This window comes from Polyodon spathula, chromosome 24 (assembly GCF_017654505.1).
Source record: "Polyodon spathula isolate WHYD16114869_AA chromosome 24, ASM1765450v1, whole genome shotgun sequence".
NCBI classification, from domain to species: Eukaryota; Metazoa; Chordata; class Actinopteri; order Acipenseriformes; family Polyodontidae; genus Polyodon; species Polyodon spathula.
In genome coordinates, this window is record NC_054557.1 from 1,542,640 (window position 1) to 1,565,628 (window position 22,989).

General features: G+C 37.9%; 1 protein-coding gene across 1 annotated transcript in view; it reads right to left on the reverse strand.

Moving 5' to 3' along the window:
* The window catches only part of celf6 (CUGBP Elav-like family member 6), a 336,296-nt gene extending 320,560 nt beyond the window's left edge, over positions 1-15,736 (reverse strand). Inside the window, exon 1 of the mRNA XM_041225980.1 lies at positions 15,328-15,736. Coding sequence (XP_041081914.1) covers positions 15,328-15,577 — 250 coding nt within the window. The 5' untranslated portion in view covers positions 15,578-15,736. The remainder of the gene's footprint in view (positions 1-15,327) is intronic.
* Positions 15,737-22,989: the final 7,253 nt, after the last annotated feature.

Sequence of the window (22,989 nt, forward strand, 5' to 3'; positions counted from 1 at the left end):
CAACAGATTGACTGCTGCTAATGGCAAACACTTTGCTTCCTTCTCCAATTTCATTATCTCCAGAAGTTTGTCAGAAAAAATTGATTGCCATTAGTGGCAAACACTTTGCCAAACAAAAGGGGAAGCAAAGCAAATTGGCACAAATTAGAGCAAGTTCATGTTGTTTTTTACAAAACTATAGGTATATTAAACTAATCATGCTGTAATCTTTTTTTTTTTTTTTTTTTTTTTTTTAGTTTTTAACTATATCATGTATTTATTCATGGTTTTGTGACTTTTACAGTGCGGTGTGCAATTTTGTAGCCACGGCCCACCCAGTTTGCACACAGGCCCACCTAAATCTGTGTCTATGTGAATGCCAAGTTTAAGTACGTTATAAAAAAATAAAACAAATAAAAAAAAAACAGTCGTGTGTTTAAGTTTAGGTCAATTAGGCTATTTTATTATTTTTTTATTTTTTTTACATGCCCAGGCTTTAGCCAATAAAATCCAATGTAGTAATTGTTTGGGTCGGATCTTCCTCTCACACAACGAATCATGTGCAAGTCAAGTTTGATTGACAGCTTGCCAGGCAGTTGGCACGGATCTGTTCAAAAGTCACAGACATTTATTTTAATGTGCATTTTTAAAGTAAGTTAATAGCAGTGCGGTGGTCAATGTGGCAGTTATGTTCTGTAGGGAATAGGCAGAACACTCATGTGAAAGTGCACAGTCTTTATTTTCAGAACGGTACTGTGGGTACAACTCACTAATGGTCTACTACTGAATGCGCCAAAACAACAACAGGCTCCCCGTTATACAGTAGGATCCCAGGCAGCTGCCGCTTGCCTGACTAGAACTAAACCACATTATTACAGTGGCGAAATAATTATACACGCAATTTTAAGAGTTTATTTTAGTAGAAAGGCTCGAATGAACAGTATTAAGACAGGTGGCCGAATACTGACAAATCGCTTAAAATTGTTGGAAGAGATATGTGCGATTTTCTGGAGTGTCGTGACTATATAACTGCAAGCCCCGACGTTTGCCTTTATCCTGTGTGTGTGGAGCGGAGACGAGGGGCTACTTACTAGGCAATGGTAAGTAACTGACCTGAGTTTCATTGTATTTAGTTATTTCTTCAAATATAAACTGTGTTCTTACTGGTTTTGTGACGCTGCCTTTTTGACTTTTTAAAGTACATTTATTTTTGTCTACTTAAAACTTTTTAAATGGTTTACATGGGAGGTATAGTGGTTGGGAGTGTTCTGTCACTAGAATGAGTATGTTTTGAATGTGTACTGTAGGCGGGCATTAGCAAAAAATAAGTTGCTTTCAGCTTCTTGCAATTTACCGTGAAAAAAATAGGCATTTTATTTCCCTTACAGTAGTGAATTCATACTTTATCAGTGTCGTGCATTTAGTTACTATGGCAACGCGGTCAAACAAACACCGACTTCATGATTGGTGTTCGAGTCATACTACTGTACAATGACCTAGCGAGTCAGTGATATGTATGATGCTACAGTTTATTAATAATTTGAAGGTATCTGTGGTTTTAAAACTTCAGAATTATTTCTACGTAGTAAAGCAATACAAAAACTTGTGTTTTGTCTTTAAGGTTTGCCGTTAACTTTTCTCTCGTGATTTATGGAAATTGCTTTATTAGCGTGTCAACATCATTTAAAAAAAAATTAAAAACTTGAGAAATGTTGCTGAATGTGTCACTCAAGGCTGTTTTTTTTTTTTTTTTTTTTTTTTTTAAACATCTATTTTTGTATGCTTGTTACGTTTTTGGCAGCCAACGCAACAGATATTAGCTGTACCGGAGAAAATGCAGTGAACACGAAAGCAGCCATATTTAGCTGGAAACGAGGTATTCTAAGCACAGCTAAGATTTTAGTTTTGGTTTGAAGGCAGCAGGAGCTTAGCCTGATTTTTAATTGTTGCTTGTCAGACGCCCTTATGCAGGACGAGTTACAGAGGTAACAAGTTATTACAATATAGCTAGGAGATTACCATACAGCCAAGAAAAAAATAAAAATAAAAAAGCAATACAGCTTTTTGTTTGGGGATTTTTTTAGTTTCTGTTTGCACTTTTTTGTCATATGAAACGGTTGTTGTGCACAGTGTGTTTGTTTTGGTTGGCTGTATGCAGTGTGCTTTGTATTTGTAGTGTACGTGCAAGTACTGTTATAAACTGCAAAAAAATGTTCGCCTTGCTTCAATCGGCACCATACATGCTCAGTCTTGACTACTTTGCTCTGCTCAAACCTCAGGGAGATATTTGATGTATTCAGAGTTTTAATTGATTTAAATTGGGTTTGTAATGTAAACTTGTTCTGGTGACGTCAGACCTTAGGTACTTGCCCGTCCACCCGAAGTATGGACCCACTCAAATTTCCATTCTTAGCTACTCCACTGAGTGTACAGAGATTTTACAACAGAACAGTGTAAAACCCATTAGAATTCATTTGAATGCACAATTCTCAGATTAAACTAGATTATAAATTGAAAAGACCTGGTTGATTTATTTCATTTTTTTTTTTTTTGTTTGTTTGTTTGTTTGTTTTTTTGTGACCCACTTATAATGTAGGCTACTTGTCTCAGTAATATCATTTTCAGCACTTGCTACTTCTGTAATTCTATGTGTAATCACGACTGCTATTACTACTAATAATAAACACAATTTTAAAACATGCATTTCATGGAACAAAAATGAATACATTTGACGGGACAGCTTTGATTAACAGAAGGTAGCATGTAATTAATGTGATTTATGGCACCTGGGAAGAGTGCCCTTTACTTTATATACAGGGATGATAGTGGATAGAAAAGCAGGTTTCGTGATCAAGAAGCCTTGGTGATAGAAAGCTAGTCTCTTTTTTACTGTTGGCTTTAAAAAATCTTGCGATTGTATTATGAATTAACAATAATCAATGGTTATATGTTCGTTTTGTTGATATTGTCTTGCAATGCATGTTTTACTTATCAATACTAACTAGCCTGCAATAACACTGGGCAGTGAGGTCGCCTAGTCTGTGCGCCATCAGCTAAAAAAAATAAATAAATAAAAAAACACGTTTTATTAGGGTAATGGCTGTAACGGTGGTCAAGAGAGATGAAAGTTTTTTTTTTTTTTTTTTTTTATTGCTACCAAAAACTTAGAAAAAAGGTGAGGAAGAGAGAGTATCAGACTGTTATTAAAAATGAAAAAGTTAACAAGTGAATCTTGCCGCGGTGCCGTGAAAGAGTTCAAATTCAATTCCTACCAAAATGTTGTTGTTTTTTTTTGTTTGTTTGTTTTGTTTGCTTCATAAATATATAAAATGTGTATTTTTGTCCAGGTGTATCTGTTGTTGACAGTCGCTGTTATGAAAGTACTTAACTGCTGCAGCAACATGGCTCATGCTACTTTCACGCTGCGTACTGTATATATTTAAGCTATTTCAGCTTGCTGCTGTTTACATGGGCTGAAAAACAAGTCTTGGCATCAGTGGAGGTCTGCCGTTTAGACATAACAAATTTCATATAGTTACAATGCTTGCAGACCAGCGTAGTAGGCAATCCAATGTTATTAATTTCTGTCTAAATGGGTCTGCTGAAGTACATAATGCAACTGAAAGTAGTTTTAGTAAATGTAAGTGATTTAAAACTTGTGTCTAATACAACTTATTTTATTATTATTATTATTATTATTATTATTATTATTATTGTATTTATGTATTTATTTATTTATTTTTTTAGTGTATGCAAGCTGAGAATTAAGGATTCAGACTTCAATAAAGCCATTCATTCAAAAACCCACACTTCCAAAGGGGCAGTTCTGATTAATCGTTTTAATTAAATAACTAATGCTTGTTATTTTCAAATTGCTTTGAGGATAAGTCCAAATGTAACAAAGCTAATATTTTCTGTTTATTTTAGGTATTCCATATTTTGGTTCATATACAGTGCACTCTGTTTATAAGAATTACTGATAAGACTCAACCGCTATAGTGATCAAAACCACTGGAACAAAATCATTCCTATACTAACCATGCTAAAATATTCTGCTTGTAAGAATCAAGAGATCCGCCTATAAGAATCATTTTGGTGCAAACTGACTGCATGATGTAATACAGTACTGTATCACATGCAATGATGTGTACAGCGAATAAAGCTGTTTTTGAATCTGAATTTGATCACATGTCTTGTGATGAGGCACGTACGCAGCATGTTTTAAAGTATAATCCCTGGTCTGCAGAGACTCCCAGTAGAAAAAAAGCAAGTTGTGCAGTTTACCTGCGAGTCTACATGGCAGATGTGTGTTTTTTTTTTGTTCTCTTTGTGAAAATGTGTTTTAATAAAGTGAATACACATTCATTGAGTGGGTGCATTTGTATACTGTATTTAAACTGCTGATGCATGGAGGCACTTTTGTTAATTTGGGGCATGAAGTTAATGTCATGAAGGTAAAGGCGATGTTGCCTTTGCTGGGCATGAAAACTCTGGGGCCTCAAGACAGTTCTATGAGGCAAAAAGAAAACATAAATCCAACCCAAGGGCACCAAGGCAATTTCACACTTATTCATAAAACAACAAACAAGAAATACAGAGCTTATTATGTTGATGAAATAGTAATTCAAACAAACACAAATCGACGTTTCACACTAATTGTTACAAAAATAAAATATAGATCACACCACTAACTAATACAAAGATTAGACTAGAGGCTTAAATACAGCCTTAGTGTTACCACAACACTATAGCAATGTCAGTGAAGGGAAAGTTAAAAAAAAAAGATCGATTTTCAGGCAAACTGTCTGAAAATTTACCCATGGTTGGAGTTTAATAAAGATAGTGGTCAAATGAGTTGTTCGGTCTGCAGTGAAGTTTGCTAACTGCTGTTATAAAACTTGTACAAACAATGCAGCTTTAAAAAAAAATCAATAAATTGAAATAAATTTCGTCAGGCAATGGAGAGTGCTCTGCATCACAATGATGATCGAACAGCTGGATGTACGTAATGTTAGATGTTTACATTTGAGAGACTATATAGTCCCAAAGTTCTTGAAATTTACAGTTGCAAAGGATTTACATTTTTGTTATGGTGCATTGCTGGACACTGTATTCAGGGGAAAAAAAATACGGGTGATTGAAAAATCTTAGGAGCACGGTCATATTGAGCTCAGTATAACATGTGTCCCTCCCTCTGTTTGCCCATCATTAACCAATGATACAGTACGTCTTTCTCATGGCTTAGTGCCGGGGGGGACAGTAAAAAGAATGGCAACAATAACACATTATCATAATGGCTAATTTTCTAGCAGGATGAGATTAGAAAGAATTAAATTGGGACAGAACATGCCAGCTGATGCGGAGCAAGTTTGCGAATGGGATGTAGATCATGATTTCCTATTGCTGAGAGACACTGGTGGCAGTGATGCGCGGGCTTACAGGCAACTTTTGCTGTAGGTTTTAAAAATTTGGGAGGCATTGCGGCAAATGCTTGGGCACTTTGGCAACTGCCGCCAGGGCTGTCGGTTATTTCGCGCCGCGATAATTGTAACACCGTGTAACAATTTTTTTTTTTTGGTTCCTGGATAGTAAATGTTATTTCCTAATTGCTTATGCCTCAAAAGTGTAGAAAATGGCTATTATTCCCCACAAACTTTGCTTTTGTGACCAGGACAGTGATATTTTGAAATGTACCTATTTTCCAGAACATTCCAGATAGATTCAGTGCTGAGTAAACTTAGAGTAACTTCTAGAACTTTCCAGTAATATAAATAGTAGTATAAATACAGGGGCCTTAAGCCCACCAGTTCAGTTTAGTTCCAGCTGCCTAAGTGGATACATATCTGCAATTTTCTGAGATGGCATCAAGAGGCTGCAAGCATCCGGCAGACACATTTTGCTATGTCTGAGGCCAATTTATCAAGACAAGAGCGAAAAAGTACTCCGTGGAAGCATCTGCTAAGATGTGTGAGGCCTACAGGGCATATTTCGGCATGCCTGTCGGGGATCAAGACAAACCCTGGGCACCTCATTTCACCTGCGAGCACTGCAAAAAAATTCTGGAAGGTAAGATGGACAATTGTTGCTTGGAATTTTATGTTATAAAATTTGTTAATTTTTAAAATTGTAAAAGTTTTTAATTTTAAAATGTTTTACAATTTTCAATGTTATTGAAAAAATATATCATATATGAAAAATGTTGCGAGAATCTCTTACACATTAGTCATGGGTGAAATAAACGTATTTTTGTAGGATGGTACAGAGGGGAAAAGAGAGCCATGAAGTTCGCTATCCCAAGAATTTGGCGGGAACCCACTGACCACTCAAGCAACTGCTACTTCTGCATGGTGGACCCTTCCAAACGTCGGACTGGCAAGAAAGCACCTGCTATCACGTATCCGGACCTTCCTTCATCCATCGCCCCGGTGCCACACTGCCATGAGCTCCCCGTACCCACTCCTCCGGAGAGAGAGCAGCCGTCTTTAGAAGAGAGCAGCAAGTCAGAGAGCGAGGAAGACGTTGTAGATCCAGATGACAATTTCAGAGGTGGAGCTGAGGAGAGAAACCCATACTACCCCAACCAAAAAGACCTCAACGACTTGATTAGAGATCTTGGTCTCACCAAGTCCAGTGCCGAGCTTTTGACATCTAGGCTCAAGCAGTGGAACTTGTTGGATGAAAGTGTGCAAGTCGCAGATCAGAGGAAGCATCACCAACCTTTTTCCAGCTTCTTCACCCGTCAAGATGGGCTCTGCTTCTGCCACAATGTGACCAGTCTGTTCGAGGCAATCAGAATCGCCTGTAACCAGAATGAGTGGCGCCTCTTCATTGACAGCTCATCCAGGAGCCTCAAAGCCGTGCTGCTCCATAATGGTAACAAGTACCCGTCTCTTCCCCTGGCTCACTCGGTGCACCTCAAAGAGGATTACAACAGCATCAAGACCTTGCTGGACGCCTTGAAGTATGATGAGTACGGCTGGGAGACTTCAAAATGGTGGCATTCCTGATGGGTCTCCAAGGCGGTTTTACCAAGTTTCCCTGCTATCTTTGCCTTTGGGACAGCAGGGACACCAAGGCGCACTACCACAGGCGGGACTGGCCACAGCGGACCGAGTTCTCTGTGGGGAGGAACAACGTCAAGTGGGAGCCACTGGTGGACCCCCGGAAGGTGCTGATGCCACCACTGCACATCAAATTGGGCCTTATGAAACAATTTGTCAGAGCTCTAGATAAGGAGTCGGCAGCCTTCAAGTACCTTCAAGACTTCTTCCCTAAGCTGTCTGAGGCAAAGGTCAAAGCCGGTGTCTTCGTCGGACCACAGATAAAGAAGATCCTGAAGTGCAATGAATTCCCCAAGAAGCTCACTAGTAAGGAGAAAGTGGCTTGGAACAGCTTTGTCGCAGTGGTTCGGGGCTTCCTGGGCAATCACAAGGCCGAAAACTATGTGGAGCTGGTTGAGACTCTGGTGAAGAACTACGGCACAATGGGCTGTAGGATGTCCCTCAAAGTCCATATCCTTGATGCTCATCTTGATAAATTCAAGGAGAACATGGGAGCGTACTCGGAGGAGCAAGGCGAGTGCTTCCACCAGGATATACTGGACTTTGAACGCCGCTACCAAGGACAGTATAACGAGAACATGATGGGAGACTACATTTGGCGGCTGATTTGTGAAAGTGATTTACAGTATAATCGTAAATCTCGAAAAACTACTCACTTCTAAATCTTTTGTAGTCATTTTTGTATTACTTTAGTATAAATACATGTTAATTTGGATTCATATGTTGTTTTTTTTCTGACTTTATGTGAACGAAAAGACACATTCGCCCGTTTTCTCATTGGAAATAGGTAGATTTCAAAATATCACTGTCCTGGTCACAAAAGCAAAGTTTGTGGGGAATAATAGCCATTTTCTATACTTTTGAGGCATAAGCAATTAGGAAATAACACTTACTACCCAGGAACAAAAATTGTGTTACATAGTGTAATCATATCGTCCGCCCCTGTAATCATATCGGTCCGCTTTTAAGAATCAACTGCTTATAAGAATCAAATCATCCGGGATGGATGTGATTCTTATAAACAGAGTGCATTGTATTTGATTAAGACATTTCATTTGTATCTTTCTACTGCTATTTCAAGTATGTGAATGTTATTTTGTTGTGATACCTTATAATTTTCAAATTATCAAAGTTTACAATGTAGATTTTTTTCCCCCCATTTAAAATGTAATATTTAGTGAATGGGAACCAACGTACAGCTGTTGTACTTGACATTGCATGTATTCTGATTGTCTATTGAATAAAGTTTTAAAGCTAGTTTTCAGTGCTTTTTTAAGTTAGTAAAGGGGGGCAAATGATAGTGTGGGATCAAAGTATCTGCAATTGAGCCAATTAAGATATGACTTATCAATACACTTGCATAAAATTCATTTATTTAGATTCAGACTCATTTATTTAATCTTTGATACATATTTACATTGAAATTACTTTTTAGGCTGATGAAGAAAATATGGATCAAGATATAGCTAGCTTGAACTAACATCGGCAGAAGATCGCCACAACTGTTTCCATGAACATCTAATTTGTATGTGAGAAGTGACCTTCTGGCACTGGCAAACTATAGTGGCAAGTTTTCCACAAATATTCACCATAAGTTTGCAGCAAACTTGTGGAAAACTTGCCACTATAGTTTGCCAGAAGGTCTATATTTGGTAAGGGCAGAGTTTCAAAATATCAATCACACTTTTTATAATCTTGATCAAACTGATTTTATAAGCTCGATAACAAACTTGGGTCGTCCTAAGTCAGGTTGTACCGACAGACTGGAAAATTGCAAACGTAATACCGATCCACAGAAAGGGAGACAAAACCAAACCAGGTAACTACAGACCAATAAGCCTGACTTCTATTATATGTAAACTTATGGAAACTATAATTGGATCCAAAATGGAAAATTGGAAATGGAAAACAGCATCCTAGGAGACAGTCAGCATGGTTTTAGGAAAGGAAGATCATGTCTAACTAACCTGCTTAATTTTTTTGAGGAGGCAACATCGACAATGGATAACTGCAAAGCATGTGACAAGCTTTTGACTCATAAATGAATTCTCAAACTGAACGCATTAGGGATTCAAAGAAATACATGCATATGGATTAGGGAGTGATTAAAAAGTAGAAAACAGAAAGTACTGATTAGAGAAGAAACCTCAAAATGGAGCGAGGTAACCAGTGGAGTACTACAGGGATCAGTATTAGGTCCTCTGCTTTTCCTAATCTACATTAATGACTTAGATTCTGGAATAGTAAGCAAACTTGTTAAATTTGCTGACGACACAAAAAATAGGAGGAGTGTCAAACACAATTGCAGTAGCAAAAGTCATTCAAAATGATCTAGGCAGCATTCAGAACTGGGCAGACACATGGCAAATGACATTTAATAAAGAAAAGTGTAAGGTACTGCATGCAGGCAATAAAAATATGCATTATAAATACCATATGGGAGATACTGAAATTGAAGGAATCTATGAGAAGGATTCTAGCAGTTTATGTTGACTCAAAAATGTCTTTATCTAGAGTAGACAATGTGGGGAAGCTATAAAAAAAGGCCAACAAAATTCTCAGATATATAGTGAAAAGGGAAGCAATATTAAAACTGTGCAATGCATTAGTAAGACCTCATCTAGAATATTGTATTCAGTTCTGGTCACTGTGCTACAAAAAAGATATTGCTACTCTAGAAAGAGTGTAAAAAAGAAAGATCAGAATTATCCTGGGTTTAAAAGGCATATCATATGCAGACAGGCTAAAATAATTGAATCTGTTCAGTCTTGAACAAAGAAGACTATGCTGCAATCTGATTGAATCATTCAAAATACAAAAAAGGTATTGACAATGTCGACCCAGGAGACTTTCGATCTGAAAAAAGAAACAAGGACCAGGGGTCACAAATTGAGATTAGATAAAGGGGCATTCAGAACAGAAAATGAACTTTTTTACACAGAATTGTGAGGGTCTGGAATCAACTCCCCAGTAATGTTGTTGAAGTTGACACCCTGGGATCCTTCAAGAAGCTGCTTGATGAGATTCTGTGATCAATAAGCTACTAACAACCAAACGAGCAAGATGGGCTGAATGGCCTCCTCTCGTTTGTAAACATTCTTATGTTCTTATGATAACCACCTTCTGTGTTACTGCTTACTTCATTTTCTATGTTTGGTCATTTGAATTCTGAAGGATAATCTCTCTCCCTAAAAGAAAATGTAAACCCAAATTGGCCAAAAGGTATGACCAAAGTAGTCTGACAAAAAGGTGAGATTTTTATTTGTGCATGTAAACCAAGCCACTGCCTATATAAAGCGTGATCACCACAAGTGTTGATAGAGTGCAAGTGGTGACCAATACAAATATAATATACTGCAGCACAGAGATAGGAATGCTGAATAAAGCATACAGTTTGAGAGAAGAAATAGCACCTATTGTAATATGCTGTGCAAACCTAGGAATATTAACATGGAATATAACGATTTTGCTTGGAGTACCATGAAGAATAGAACCAGATGTACAAGGTCAATGGAGACCTAGGAACAAGAGTACAAACCATGCTTCAATAGAAACCAACTAGAAAGACAGCAGGAAACAAGCAGTGCCTGGCAACCGCTGGTAAAGAGATACAAACAAAGTGTGAGACCTGGAATGAGCCACTGTCACAGCTTGCACTGCACAACCTGCCCACAGGTCAGTATTACCACAGCCATTGAAACACAACCTGCCCACAGGACAGTATTACCACAGCCATTGAAACACAACCTGCCCACAGGACAGTATTACCACAGCCATTGAAACACAACCTGCCCACAGGACAGTATTATCACAGCCATTGAAACACAACCACCGGGACTTAACTGCAGACTTACAGGTAAGTTTGACTGCCAAACCACCACCAACCGTGTTTGCATTATGTATTGTAAAAAAAAAAAAAAAAAAAAAAGACAGCTCAGTGTATTGGTGAAACAAGCAAATCAGTAGACACCAGAAATGTAACAACAGAACAACGCACAACAGAAATATGATTGCGATCACTGAGTTTCTCGTTGCAGTTCCATCAACACGACCAAGCTTTCAGACTGCACATGGGCATGTCAGTTTGATATGAAACCAAAACACTTAATAAGAGAACAAAGGACAAGAAGCAATGGCACAGCTGGTAATTGATAGCCCATTTGTAATTAACAAAATATCACTCATCTTTTCACCTTTTCCTTTATTTAATTCCCCTTCTGCCAACTACCACACCTTTTTCTTTTTTCCTCGCATGTCTGTATTTTATGTTATCTATTTCTTCTCTTGCATTTTGCCGCTCTTGCCTGTACGACTAATGAGCCACTCACACCTCAGGGTCCACACAGTCCAAACTCCATAATAATAATAATTTGTGTATAAAATATCAAACAATCACAGAATTTGAAGACATCGGGAAAGAGCGTTTGCCATGGGATTTGAGTTTCTTTTAGTATTTCTCAATTCAGCATTATTAAATATTGAATAGTTAAAGATACAATGTATTTTACACTACAGGCTTTAAAATACAGGAAATGGTTGCATCATTCTGCTCTTCTCTTTCAATGGTTTCAATGTGGCATCTGACTGAGTTCCTAAATGGTTCAAATTATTATTAAATTGAACATTTGGTCAAACTTGGCAGTCGAGGTGCAAATTCATCAAATTTAAAAATAAAAGTGTCTCGTTGCATATTTCCTGGATGTGGGTCCTTCTAAACTTAATCAGTACAAGCATTGTCATGCTGTCGGTGCCTGTCTCCTTCCCTTGCTTCTGCAAGAGTGCAAATAGAAAGGGACATGTATTGTGTGGAAAACAAGTTCTCCTTTGAAGGCCTTTCACTGATGCTCCTGCAAAGTGGATGTGATGTGCTTGAACTGAGTGGAGGGTTTTGTGAATCTTTTCTTCGTGGTGATATCCTCATTGGAGAAGGTGTGTGCCTGTACTACACCATAGAGCTGCTGATGTGCAGAGCCTGTTTCATGTAAACTGTTCTTTTAACGTTCTAGTGTGCGTTCAATGCTGGTCCCACTGGGAGATGGCAATATGTTTGTTCCTGATTAGCAGCGTGTGCTCCTCAGAAGGAGATTGATAACTGAGAACAGTGCTCTGCTAAACAGCTCTGGCAGATTTGCTGCTCCATTATACTGCTCCCTCTTCAGTGTGTGCCGCATGCAGGTGAGTGTACAACAGAGATTTCACAATCCAGACCTCCATACAGTCAAGTTTAAATTTGTAAAAGCTACAGTAACTAAGTTACATTCTCAATAAAAATGAATCGTTTCAACAATATTGAAGAGGATAATGTCTACACACATTATACATGCATATGCATACGCATTGCAACATTTTAATTATATCTGTGTAATCAGTCATTATTACATTTAAATAACATTTTATACACACGCACACACAATTTATTAAGGATGTAAATCTGTTTAATAGCTAAACATTCAAACCTCAGTACACATTAAACTCTCAAACACGTGATTTACAGTCATTTTACTTTTGCTATGACATTTAGGGATTTCATTTTTGTTTACTGTTAAAATCTTTGTAGACTTAGAATTTAAGAGGCTTAGGGGTGCTTAGATTATTGTAACAAAAACAATGAAGACAGTTTAGATTGTAACCCTAAACTGGCATTAAAGGACACATTAGGTAATAAAAGCAGTTTGTGTAGAAACTGAAGTGCTGTTTGTAAGGCAATTTCCAGGTGTGTCTGTTAAAAATGACACAAAGGAGTATACTGCAGCAAGAAGGCAAGAGACAGGTGTGTTATAGAGAATCCTTGTTTATAACACATAACACTGTGTAACAGTTTTTTTGTTCCTGGGTAGTAAGTGTTATTTCCTAATTACTTATGCTACAAAAGTGTAGAAAATGGCTATTATTCCCCACAAACTTTGCTTTTGTGACCAGGACAGGAAAATTTCAAAATATCACTATTTCCAATGAGAAAACGGGCGAATTTGTGCCTTTTCGTTCACATAAAGTCAGAAAAAAACAACATATGAATCCAAATTAACATGTATTTATACTAAAGTAATACAAAAATGACTACAAAAATTTTAAAAGTGAGTAGTTTTTCGAGATTTACAATTATACTGTAAATTTACTTGTCGAAAGGCTTGTAAATAATTAATTTTTTTTAACATTTTTACATAACAATGAATAAGTGACTGTGTGTCTGAAGTTCGCCTGAGTGGACACTAGCACCTGTTACAATTACACACAAAAGAGCTGTCAAAAGAACACAATGCTGGGTGTGAAAATCTGCAGCAAGCAGCTCCACTCACAAAGCAGTCAGGCTAGCAACAGGTAGAAGAATGGACGAGTGCAGCAATCCCTTATGAGATGATATTGTGGTGGTTATGGGTTAAATTTAAGTCAATTACATTAAAGCATTATGTCAGTATTCAGGGATGCTTTGGTAGCTCAGTTGTTGTTTTTACTTTTATTAAACATTGAAAATAATACTGCACTTTAACATCTACAGTTAATGACATTATTTTATTATTATTATTATTATTATTATTATTATTATTATTATTATTATTATTATTATTAATATTGGATATAATGATGCGGGAGATGAACATTGATGTCAAAAGGTAATTTGTATGTTAATGTATTATAAGGCAATCTTAACATTGCCAGATGAAATTAAACTTAAGGCAAAGTCTTAATATTTGTGGTACCTAAAATGATTGTGAAATATCTGGTAATATGTTTTATGTATTTTCTGTAATATGTACTCAATGTCTTTACTCGATCTCAATTGTTAATTACGTATCTAACTTGATCATTTTATTTTATAATTCAAAATACATTTACCAGCAGTTATTGCCCACAGCTCCGACTAAAATAGGAATAAAATACATAGTCAAGCACTTATTTATAGATTTTTAGAATCTAATCTACAATTAGCATTTATACTGTTTTGGTTTTGGTTACAAAGTCATTTACAAACACAACAGCCCAAATTTGTACAACTGACAAAAAACGTGACTGTTTAATTGCACTGGTGTTTAAGATTAATGTCTTCATGTAATATTACCATTACTCTAACTACATATTCCTTTGTTGAGATTATTTGTTGTCTATAACAGGAACACAACTTCAATACAAAAGAAAAAATTTTTAATTGCTTTTTTAAAACAATTTATTGCTTGTTTACAATAAAAATAATAAATAATATAATACTATATAATTAATTATCAAAGTTAAAATTTTTGTCAGATTATAGGTGAGAATACATGTCGCTCTGAATACAGCGAAATTATATAAAATATATATATATATATATATATATATATATATATATATATTATATATATATATATTATATATATATATATATATATTAATGCTTCATAGTCTCCAGTTCTAGTTTAACAACCCATTTATTTCGCTCTTTTTCTCAATAAAACAAATTAAACTAAACACAATTAGAAAACTGAAAACTCATCAATCTAAAACAAATCTGTAGTCCTCAGCACAGCTGCGCTCAAACACCTCAATTAACTTGTGTGTTTGATTCACCTGTAAAATACATTTCATTGTAATTGTCGTGTGTTTAAAAACACATTTTAATTACATGACACATTGGAAAGAAGATGTTTGTTCACTTTTGCGTGTTACCTGGCCCGGGTCCCCAGGCAGTCCTTGTTGTTAAGTACAGTCAAGGACCCTCTGCACCCTACGCTTGCCGTGGCGTCTACACCGCTGATATATCGCTTTGTTCTGGCTGGGAACGCGTTACCTAAATATTACACGTTGACAGACTCCACCTGAAGTTCGTGTGTTATTCTAAAGCACTGTAAATTCAAAACAATAGTCGTTCATGTCAATGCAAACACTTGTATACTAGCAGGTATGACATCAAACACCTGTTTCCATGTTTGTTCACATCTACGAGAGTTAGTTACGCCTGCAGTATACTCGCTTGCGCTGTTTAAACTACTATTTGACACAATCTGTTAAAAACAGCTTTTAAACCCTGTTGTATTCATCAATCCCGTCCTGACATCAGGAGTGGGAGTAATGGTATTTACTGCGCTAAACTTTCCAGACCTTTCTTTCAGTGGAGTGCTATGTACTTTATATCAACACAGAACCGAAACCTAGCCTGTGTGGCTCGTTTTCAAATTCAACTCCAGAAAACTATCCACATTAAACCCATGCTTACAGATTTTGGTGGAAGTTAAATCTTAGCACTAAAACCCTAACTCTTAAACGGGCTCCAATTGTTGAACCCTTGCGAATGAGGTGAAGGGCTGAGACCGACCTTTGTGCATCCCCGTGAACCGGTCTTTCAGCACGGTGAGCTCATAGATCTTGCCGAATTCCTCAAAGAGCGGTTTAAGGTCTTTCTCCTCCAGGTTCCTGGGGATTTGCCCAATGAACAGTTTGATGGCATCGTGGTCCTTCATCGGAATGGTACTCTGCCCCATGCTCAGCCCGTTCATCCTGCTGGAGCTGTTCATGGTGCTGAATCCGTTCTCCTGCTGCAATCCGTTCGCGGTGACTGTAGCCATCTTTTTCCAAAAAGCCGGCTCTTTCTCTCTCACACACACTCTCTCTCCCTCACGCTCTCTTACTCTCCGTGCTTTCTCTCGTTCTCCCTCGCTCCTTAGGTTTCTCTTTATTTTGCTATTATGCTTTCCTTCCTCTTGATCTCGCTCTCTATCTCTCTCCGTCAGCTGCCAATAGTCTGCCATATGACGTCAGATCACTGGCTCTTGACTAGACACCTCCCCAGCCTATTTGCATAATAACATATACAGAGCCAATAAGAAAAGACAAGCCTAAATTGTGGGAGTTGCAGGGCCGGCTCAATAAACACACATTGCGTAGCAATATTACTTTTATGTTTATGTGAAGTTTTACATATTCAGGGAACGTGAATCTGACCACAGACAATACATGTGGCAAAATTAAACATCCCCAAAAAACGTATTTGTTAAACAAAAGTAGTAGAATTTACATTCTTCATTAAACATTGTTTTGAAAAAATTCTCGAACAAGCATTGTGGGAGGATTAAAAATGCACTGATGCTTGTTCGGTTTGAGGTAAACATACTGAAACGTTCAAATCAAGATCTGAAAAGATGAAAATACACCCCGTACAATTTGGAGGTCCGATAGCTTGAATATTGAATCTGCAGTATTTCTAGCAATCATGTACATACAGCAGGGGTACTAAAAAAAACTGGCGTTTGAAACTGGGTAATCATACACATTGTACAAGTCCTTAGACAGCAACAACTTCAATGTACCTTGCGCCTCATCATGCCATGCCATGGCATCTCAAAACACTTCACAAAATACCAATACAATAACAGATGGCAGTGGCAGCATCGTAATTACTTTTAGCCATTCGTGTCCATAGAACCATGGATCTCTGTGTGCTTCTATAGAACACCTGTATTTTGAGATTATCGCCCTGAACATCAAAGCTTTTCTGACTGTCTGGGAGGGCTTTTGTGGCGGGTTTTTAACTTTCCGACTCTAATGGTTGTGATATTTTCCCCTCGAATAGTACTGCATGTAAGTCATATTTTAAATATTAATTATAATTGTTAGTTTAATGGGGTGGGATATCAGAACTGAAGGATTAAGTTATAAAGTATTATTGCAGTCTGCTTGTAATATGTTATTGAAATCGGGGGGTGTTGATTGCTGACTGGGTTGTTAGCGCAGCCTCCAAGGGTTTTGCAAGTGTGTGGATTTATTTTGAGAGTGTTTATTTTTGTGTTGGGTTGTTATTGCACATTTTAGTTTTATGGTGTTCTTTTGAGTGTGTGAGTTTGATTTGATGTTTTGCAGTTTGATTATTATTAAGCACTTTAGTTTGGAGTTCCTTTATTATTTGATTATTTGTTAAACCCTTCTAGGTGTGCTCTCATTTATTGTGCGCATTTAACCTCCCCATTCTACTAAAGCTTTGATTGCATAATGTCACTTTATATTGTTGTTACTGTTTGTAATTACTGAAATATATTTAATATGACTTTAATTAGATTAGTAAATATCATTGGTCTTTATTTCTTGTGTAAAATTGGTATTCTTTGGGCTCCCCGGTTCCTCCGTTCTTTTATTAATATTAATACCCAGACCTCGCTGGACAACAAAGATAGTGGCAGCGGCTGCGCTACCCGAACGACCTCGCCTGTAGACGGGGAGTGAGCGTTACACGTGTAACCGCGTATGAAGGATATTAAAAAATAAGTAAACAAATGCATGCATGCCTATATATTTAATGATGTATTTCTATATGGATTCGTTTGATTCGTTTATTTTCTATTTTGTCATAAAATATCTGCCAGAACCGCCACGTGAAGAACATACATGTCACCAGGTGACAAATCACTATTTTGATTTCCTTTTTTTCTTCTTTGTTCACTTGTATTTTATTTCTTTTCTTTTATGATACACTCACTTGATTCCCAAAGTTTCTTTCTCACTATGCACTGATTGATTTTAGTTTTTGGACACTCATTATTTTGTTACGCCCTGACAGGAATCCCCGTGTGGAATACACGCTTTGCTAACTAGATGTCAATTACACACCAGGGCTGCATGAGACAAATTAATTGATGTGATTATTTAAGTTAGCTGAAAAAAAAAAAAAAAAAAAAAACGATAGAGAACAAACGGGAAAACACACAACGAAAGAAGACAGTGAATCGACCAGCTGTAGGATACCAGCAGAGATGGAATACAGAGGGCGGGAATGCAGCAACGCAGCAACGCAGAACGTAACATAAATGCAAGCAAGCAAGCAAGAAAGAAAGAAAGAAGGAAGGAAAATAAGAACGGGGTAAGCGTTTAAATTAGATTACTTGAATCAGGAAGAGGGAGCGCTGCTATTGTAAACACTGACCTGTTGCTGCTGGATTATTTATTTTCCCTGTGTGACTGCATTTTTACACGTTTGTAGTATTATAACATTTTTACTGTGGCACACTGACTAGTTCTTGGGAACATTTGCTTCGTATATTTGTTACAAATATGGGAGCTTGCAGTGGTTTTTTTTTTTTTTTTTTGGGGGGGGGGGGGGGGGGGGGGGGTATTTTGAACGCGCTGCTGGCTATGCAGGAGTGTTGGTAACATCTGACTACATATGACAACGCAATTTTACTATTCTTTAATTTCTTAGCTTTTAAAGATCGACCTCGCTTATCTGTTTAAACCCAACGTCTCAAGCAGACTACAATACAACGCGGGCTGATTGCAGCTTTCTTGCAACACGGCAGTACAGAAGTATTTATTTTTTGTAACCGCATAGAAAGACTGTCTGCATATCGTCAGCTATTGTGTTTTTTTTTTTTTTTAATTCTTGGAACTTTTAATTCTTCGCTTTTTGATCTTCCTTTCTTCTCGGTATTACCTTCCACCCCTCCTTGCACGCATTATGTGTTAAATTCGAAATCCCTATTTTCACTTTTTAAAATAAACATACATTTTATCAAGTATTTACCTGTGTTGTCTCCTGTTAAGCTATCGTGTGGACCTAGATCAACGAACCTGAAAAGGGTTAATGGTAACTGTTGAACAATAGAACAGTGTGTACAGTACCTGAGGTGTTTAGAAAGTATTCTTCCCTTATGTTTTTCCGGGACCTGGTGCCTGTAGCTCCTCCACCAGGTGAAGTAGTCTGGCGCTAAGTGGTGACCTACATTAAAATGACACCTTAGTGGTAATGTTTTCTCTGTCCTGAGGTGTGCTTTATGTTCTTTTAAATGCATTGACGCAGCTTGTCGTGCATTTAGCGGAAAGAATAGAGACATTGCAAATATTTCTTTGGTGCTTGTAAGTGCCATTTATTGCACTAGCTGTGAGCTAAGGCTGGCGCTTATGTGTCGTTCCTTGGACTGCTAGCCCTCCACACAGCGAGGCAGAGGCTAGCCAGAGCAGCCTCAACAGCAACCTCAGAACCTGAATGTTTGGAGAGCGCTGGGTGCTGCAGCCACGGAGCGGGACTTTCCTGGGGGCTCTGGTCTCACTGGAGGGGACTGCAGGATCTTTTGGGCAGCTCAGGCTGCCACTGCACCTCCATGCAGGCGTTGACTGGCACCACTGCTTTGTTGCTGGTCCAGCTCTCCACACACTTTGACGGCTTCTTCCTGGGACATACAGGGATCTCTAACGAGGTAGTCTTTCAACGCTCAAGTCCTTATTCCTATAAGGAGTTGTTGGCGGACCAGGTTGAAGTACTCTTCCTCTTGGAGCCCAGGATAATCATAGTAGGCCTTTGTCACGAGTTTCCACACAAATTCCTTTCAAATCTGTCCCCGCTCTTTGAACTCTCTGTAGAATGTGCCCTCTCCACATTCTTTGCCACCATTGCTCCCTCATCTTTCTCTTCCAATCTCCTTCTGAGGTCTCCATATCCCACTCGCTTCTGACACCAGTGTGGTGGTGGCTTCAGCAGGAAGACACTGCAACAATGGTTATTTAGCTTTTAAGTGACATTTATTGCACCAGCTGTGGGCTTAAAAGTGGTGTTGGCTTAAAGTAGGTAATAAATGGATTACAGAATATAACTCTACTTACTGCCATTCTCTCAGCACACCCTCACTCAGCACGCAGGCTGCACCTTATATAGGAGTCAGCAGGCGGGAAAGAAGACCTGGTTGGAACCAGACTGTAGCAGCTACACCGACGCACAACATACTGACAGTGAACACAGGATACGACTTGAACACAAATCCCGACCCCCACCAGTTCAATGCAGCACCAGCAAGTCCTACTCGGCAGTCCTGCGGGACCCAACACTACAGTATCTTCTCTTATTTCTCTCAATCTCCTGAAACGCATGTCTATATTGTGCTTCTCTGTCTTTACTACCTTTCAATCCCACCTGGCCACTGACTGTAATCCTGGAGTGACATAAAAACTATAATGTGTCCTTTTAACATAGGTTTGTCATTCAAATACTGAATAGTTGCACTGTTACCTTTATATCTTACATCCATTCCACCTGTTGGAAAACAGAAAAGTTTCATCTTATGATGAACAACGTTTGGGATAAGTAGGGTTAAAAAACTACCAGAAGACACTTTTGATATTTGGGGGCATATGTGTTTTGTAGCTATCGGTACTACAGAATGTTAATATTGCTAGAGTTAAAATTGTGTTTTTTTTATTAATTTGCCAAATGTTGTACATTTATAGATTTACAGTAAATTCCATAATCATTTTTACAATGTTGCTGAAACAACCCTTATGTGACACACCAAGCAAAACTGAAATCTAATTAGTTGGTCTCGTTTCCATTCGTGGGCTATTTTTTACACAAGTCAAAACGCGTTGTCTGGTAGTGTACTGTAAGGTATGGATATGATGTCACTGTATGAATCTGTTGGCAGGCTGTATGATACAGCCTTAACAACACAATCATCCTCAAGTATTAATGAAATCATGTGCCAGTTTCTCCTACATACCAATTTCTGAAGAACAAAAATTAGTAAGAAAATTCTATTATAATTAGTCACTTATACACTGTCATTGTATAAACTATTGCCTCAGAGCCAGCTTAGAACTAAGGTAGCCCAGTGTGAGTTACAAATTGTATGATATCTTCGGAATCGAAACAGTTGAGTTATGTTGGCCCCTCGTAAGTACGAGTCAGGAAAATAAAAATAATAAAGGAATTGGTCCACCCGCAACAAGGAGCTCTGCTGCTGTATCTAGACAAACAGCCCAGTAAAAATGCTCTGGGAAGCAAATTAATCAATTTCAGACTCGTCGCAATAATCCGCTGCAAAATAGTTTTCTGCTTACCAGTGTAATACCACATTTGCACTTTCTGACTGAAGTGGAAGTATTTCCTCATGTGTGTACTCCAACATAAGAAATGTATTTTTGAAAATGTAATATCTAAGGGTTAGCTGTCTAAGCTAATCAATAGCCTGTCCATCTTTTACATTTCACCAAAGAAAACCAAGACCCAGCACCAGACAGAGCAGCATTCTTTTAAAGTTTTACTGCAGACTTCTTGAAGTGAGTAGCTACTATTAATCAATAATGAAATCAACTCTTGCAGCAAGACGGACCACCACAACAACACTCTGAATGGGTACTTGTGACAAATTAAATGTTTGGAAGTACTCTTAAATGCAGCATCGTATAAAATAAAGCTACTTCTTGGCTAGAATATGTATAAAAAAAACATGATTTGTTGGGCATATTGTTTGTAATTTACACAGCAAAAATGGAGTACTTGGAACTGCAGCTGTGTGTGAAGTATCCAAATGTGAAATGTTAGCCATACTGTATGGCTTGCCTACTTGATTACTGAGTGAGCAAGGCAGGCACCGCTCGTGCTGCCCGCAAAGATCATTGGGATTTTTTTTTAAATTTTCAATAGTCACCTCCCTGAAGTTTAGAGCCTCCGGAGCCCCTCGACAATGGGGCCCTCCCCGGGGCTGGGGTTCGTGGGTAAATATTTAAACAGTACTGCAGCAGAGAAAGGTTTGGATGTAAAGGGCAAGGCATTCTTGTGTAAGCATGCAAATAATGCATATACCAGGACTAGCAGTCCTGGATTTTGTCTATGGATCTAACAGCATTCAGACAATATAGTAATATCCAGTCATTCTATGCCAACTCAACCAGAGCTTCACACATTCAGATTTTGCTCATTGTGTAGTAGAAGATGCAGTTCAGGTATGAAACCAGGACACATTTAAGCTCATTGATTTGCTGAGATGTACCCCCTTTTATGGAGCACATGTGATTTTGAGGATCTAAAAATCATTTTTAGAATGTCAGTAGCCCTATGAATGCTTCCAATACCAGGGCGGTATTCTCTGTAATTCATGCAAAATATGTATCACTGCTTAAGTACATGTTCCTTCTAAGGTAGTGAGCTCTTTCTAAAGAGATCACTTTCAAATTGCTTAGGTGTGCTCATATTAACTGACTTTCTGTATGCAGCTTTGCTACTGTCCCAACTTTGCTGTCTGATTTAACGAGCCCACAACAAGGCTTCAGGATGAATTATTTTTCTTCCCACAAATGACAGGAAGCCATGTTATAAGCGGTATAAACCACTTCAGGCCATGTGGTTCTGATGATAGATATAAAAATTGTGGGAAATGGCAAATAAGGTCAACAGTCCCTCTGTAGCCCTATGACAAACCACTTGCATATAAAGATTCTACACATTTTATGGTTTTAGTTTTATGGCTATTTATACACATTTTATAGTTTTTCTTGGTTTGATCTCAAACTGTTTGCAACTATTGTACAATGCAACCCAAAACCACATAAATGCATGTTTGTTTTACATGTGTTAAACTGTGAAGGAGACAGATTACAAAGTCAATTATTTTACCACACAGCCTTCAAATCCTCAAGGTCAGTTTGTTAACTTGTGTCCCACAAGGGGGTTCAGCCCTTCAAAGATGGGGTCACTTTTGATACTTTCATCCTTTTTGTGGGATCATTAAATCGGACAGTAAAGTAGGTAGACAGTAGCAGAGCAGCATGCAGAAAGTCAGTTAAATTGGGTACACCCAATCAATTTGAAAGTGAGCTCTCCTACTTTAGAATAAAACACGTAAGGGGGCACTTAAACATCACTAAGGAATTTGACATTTTTTCAGTTAAGGCCCCAGTAACACATACTGAAGTGTTGGTACTTCTGCATGTCTTCTACAGAAGACCTCCCTGCTACCTGTCTGTCATTCTAAATAGCATTTTTAGATCCTCAATTACTCCAAAATGGCTTGCTGTATGGTCAATAGACATACCTAGACAACAAACTACTCTAGATCATTGGTACGCAAACTACTTCTACACAAATCCTTTTTCTCGTGTTTTATTTTGCTAATTCGTTTATCGGACAGCCTCCCTTCTGTTTTATAAGGAGTGCACCAGGTTACATTAGACTAGCTCAGCTGTATCCTTGTGTTATCTATATGCACCCAGGAGTTTAAAC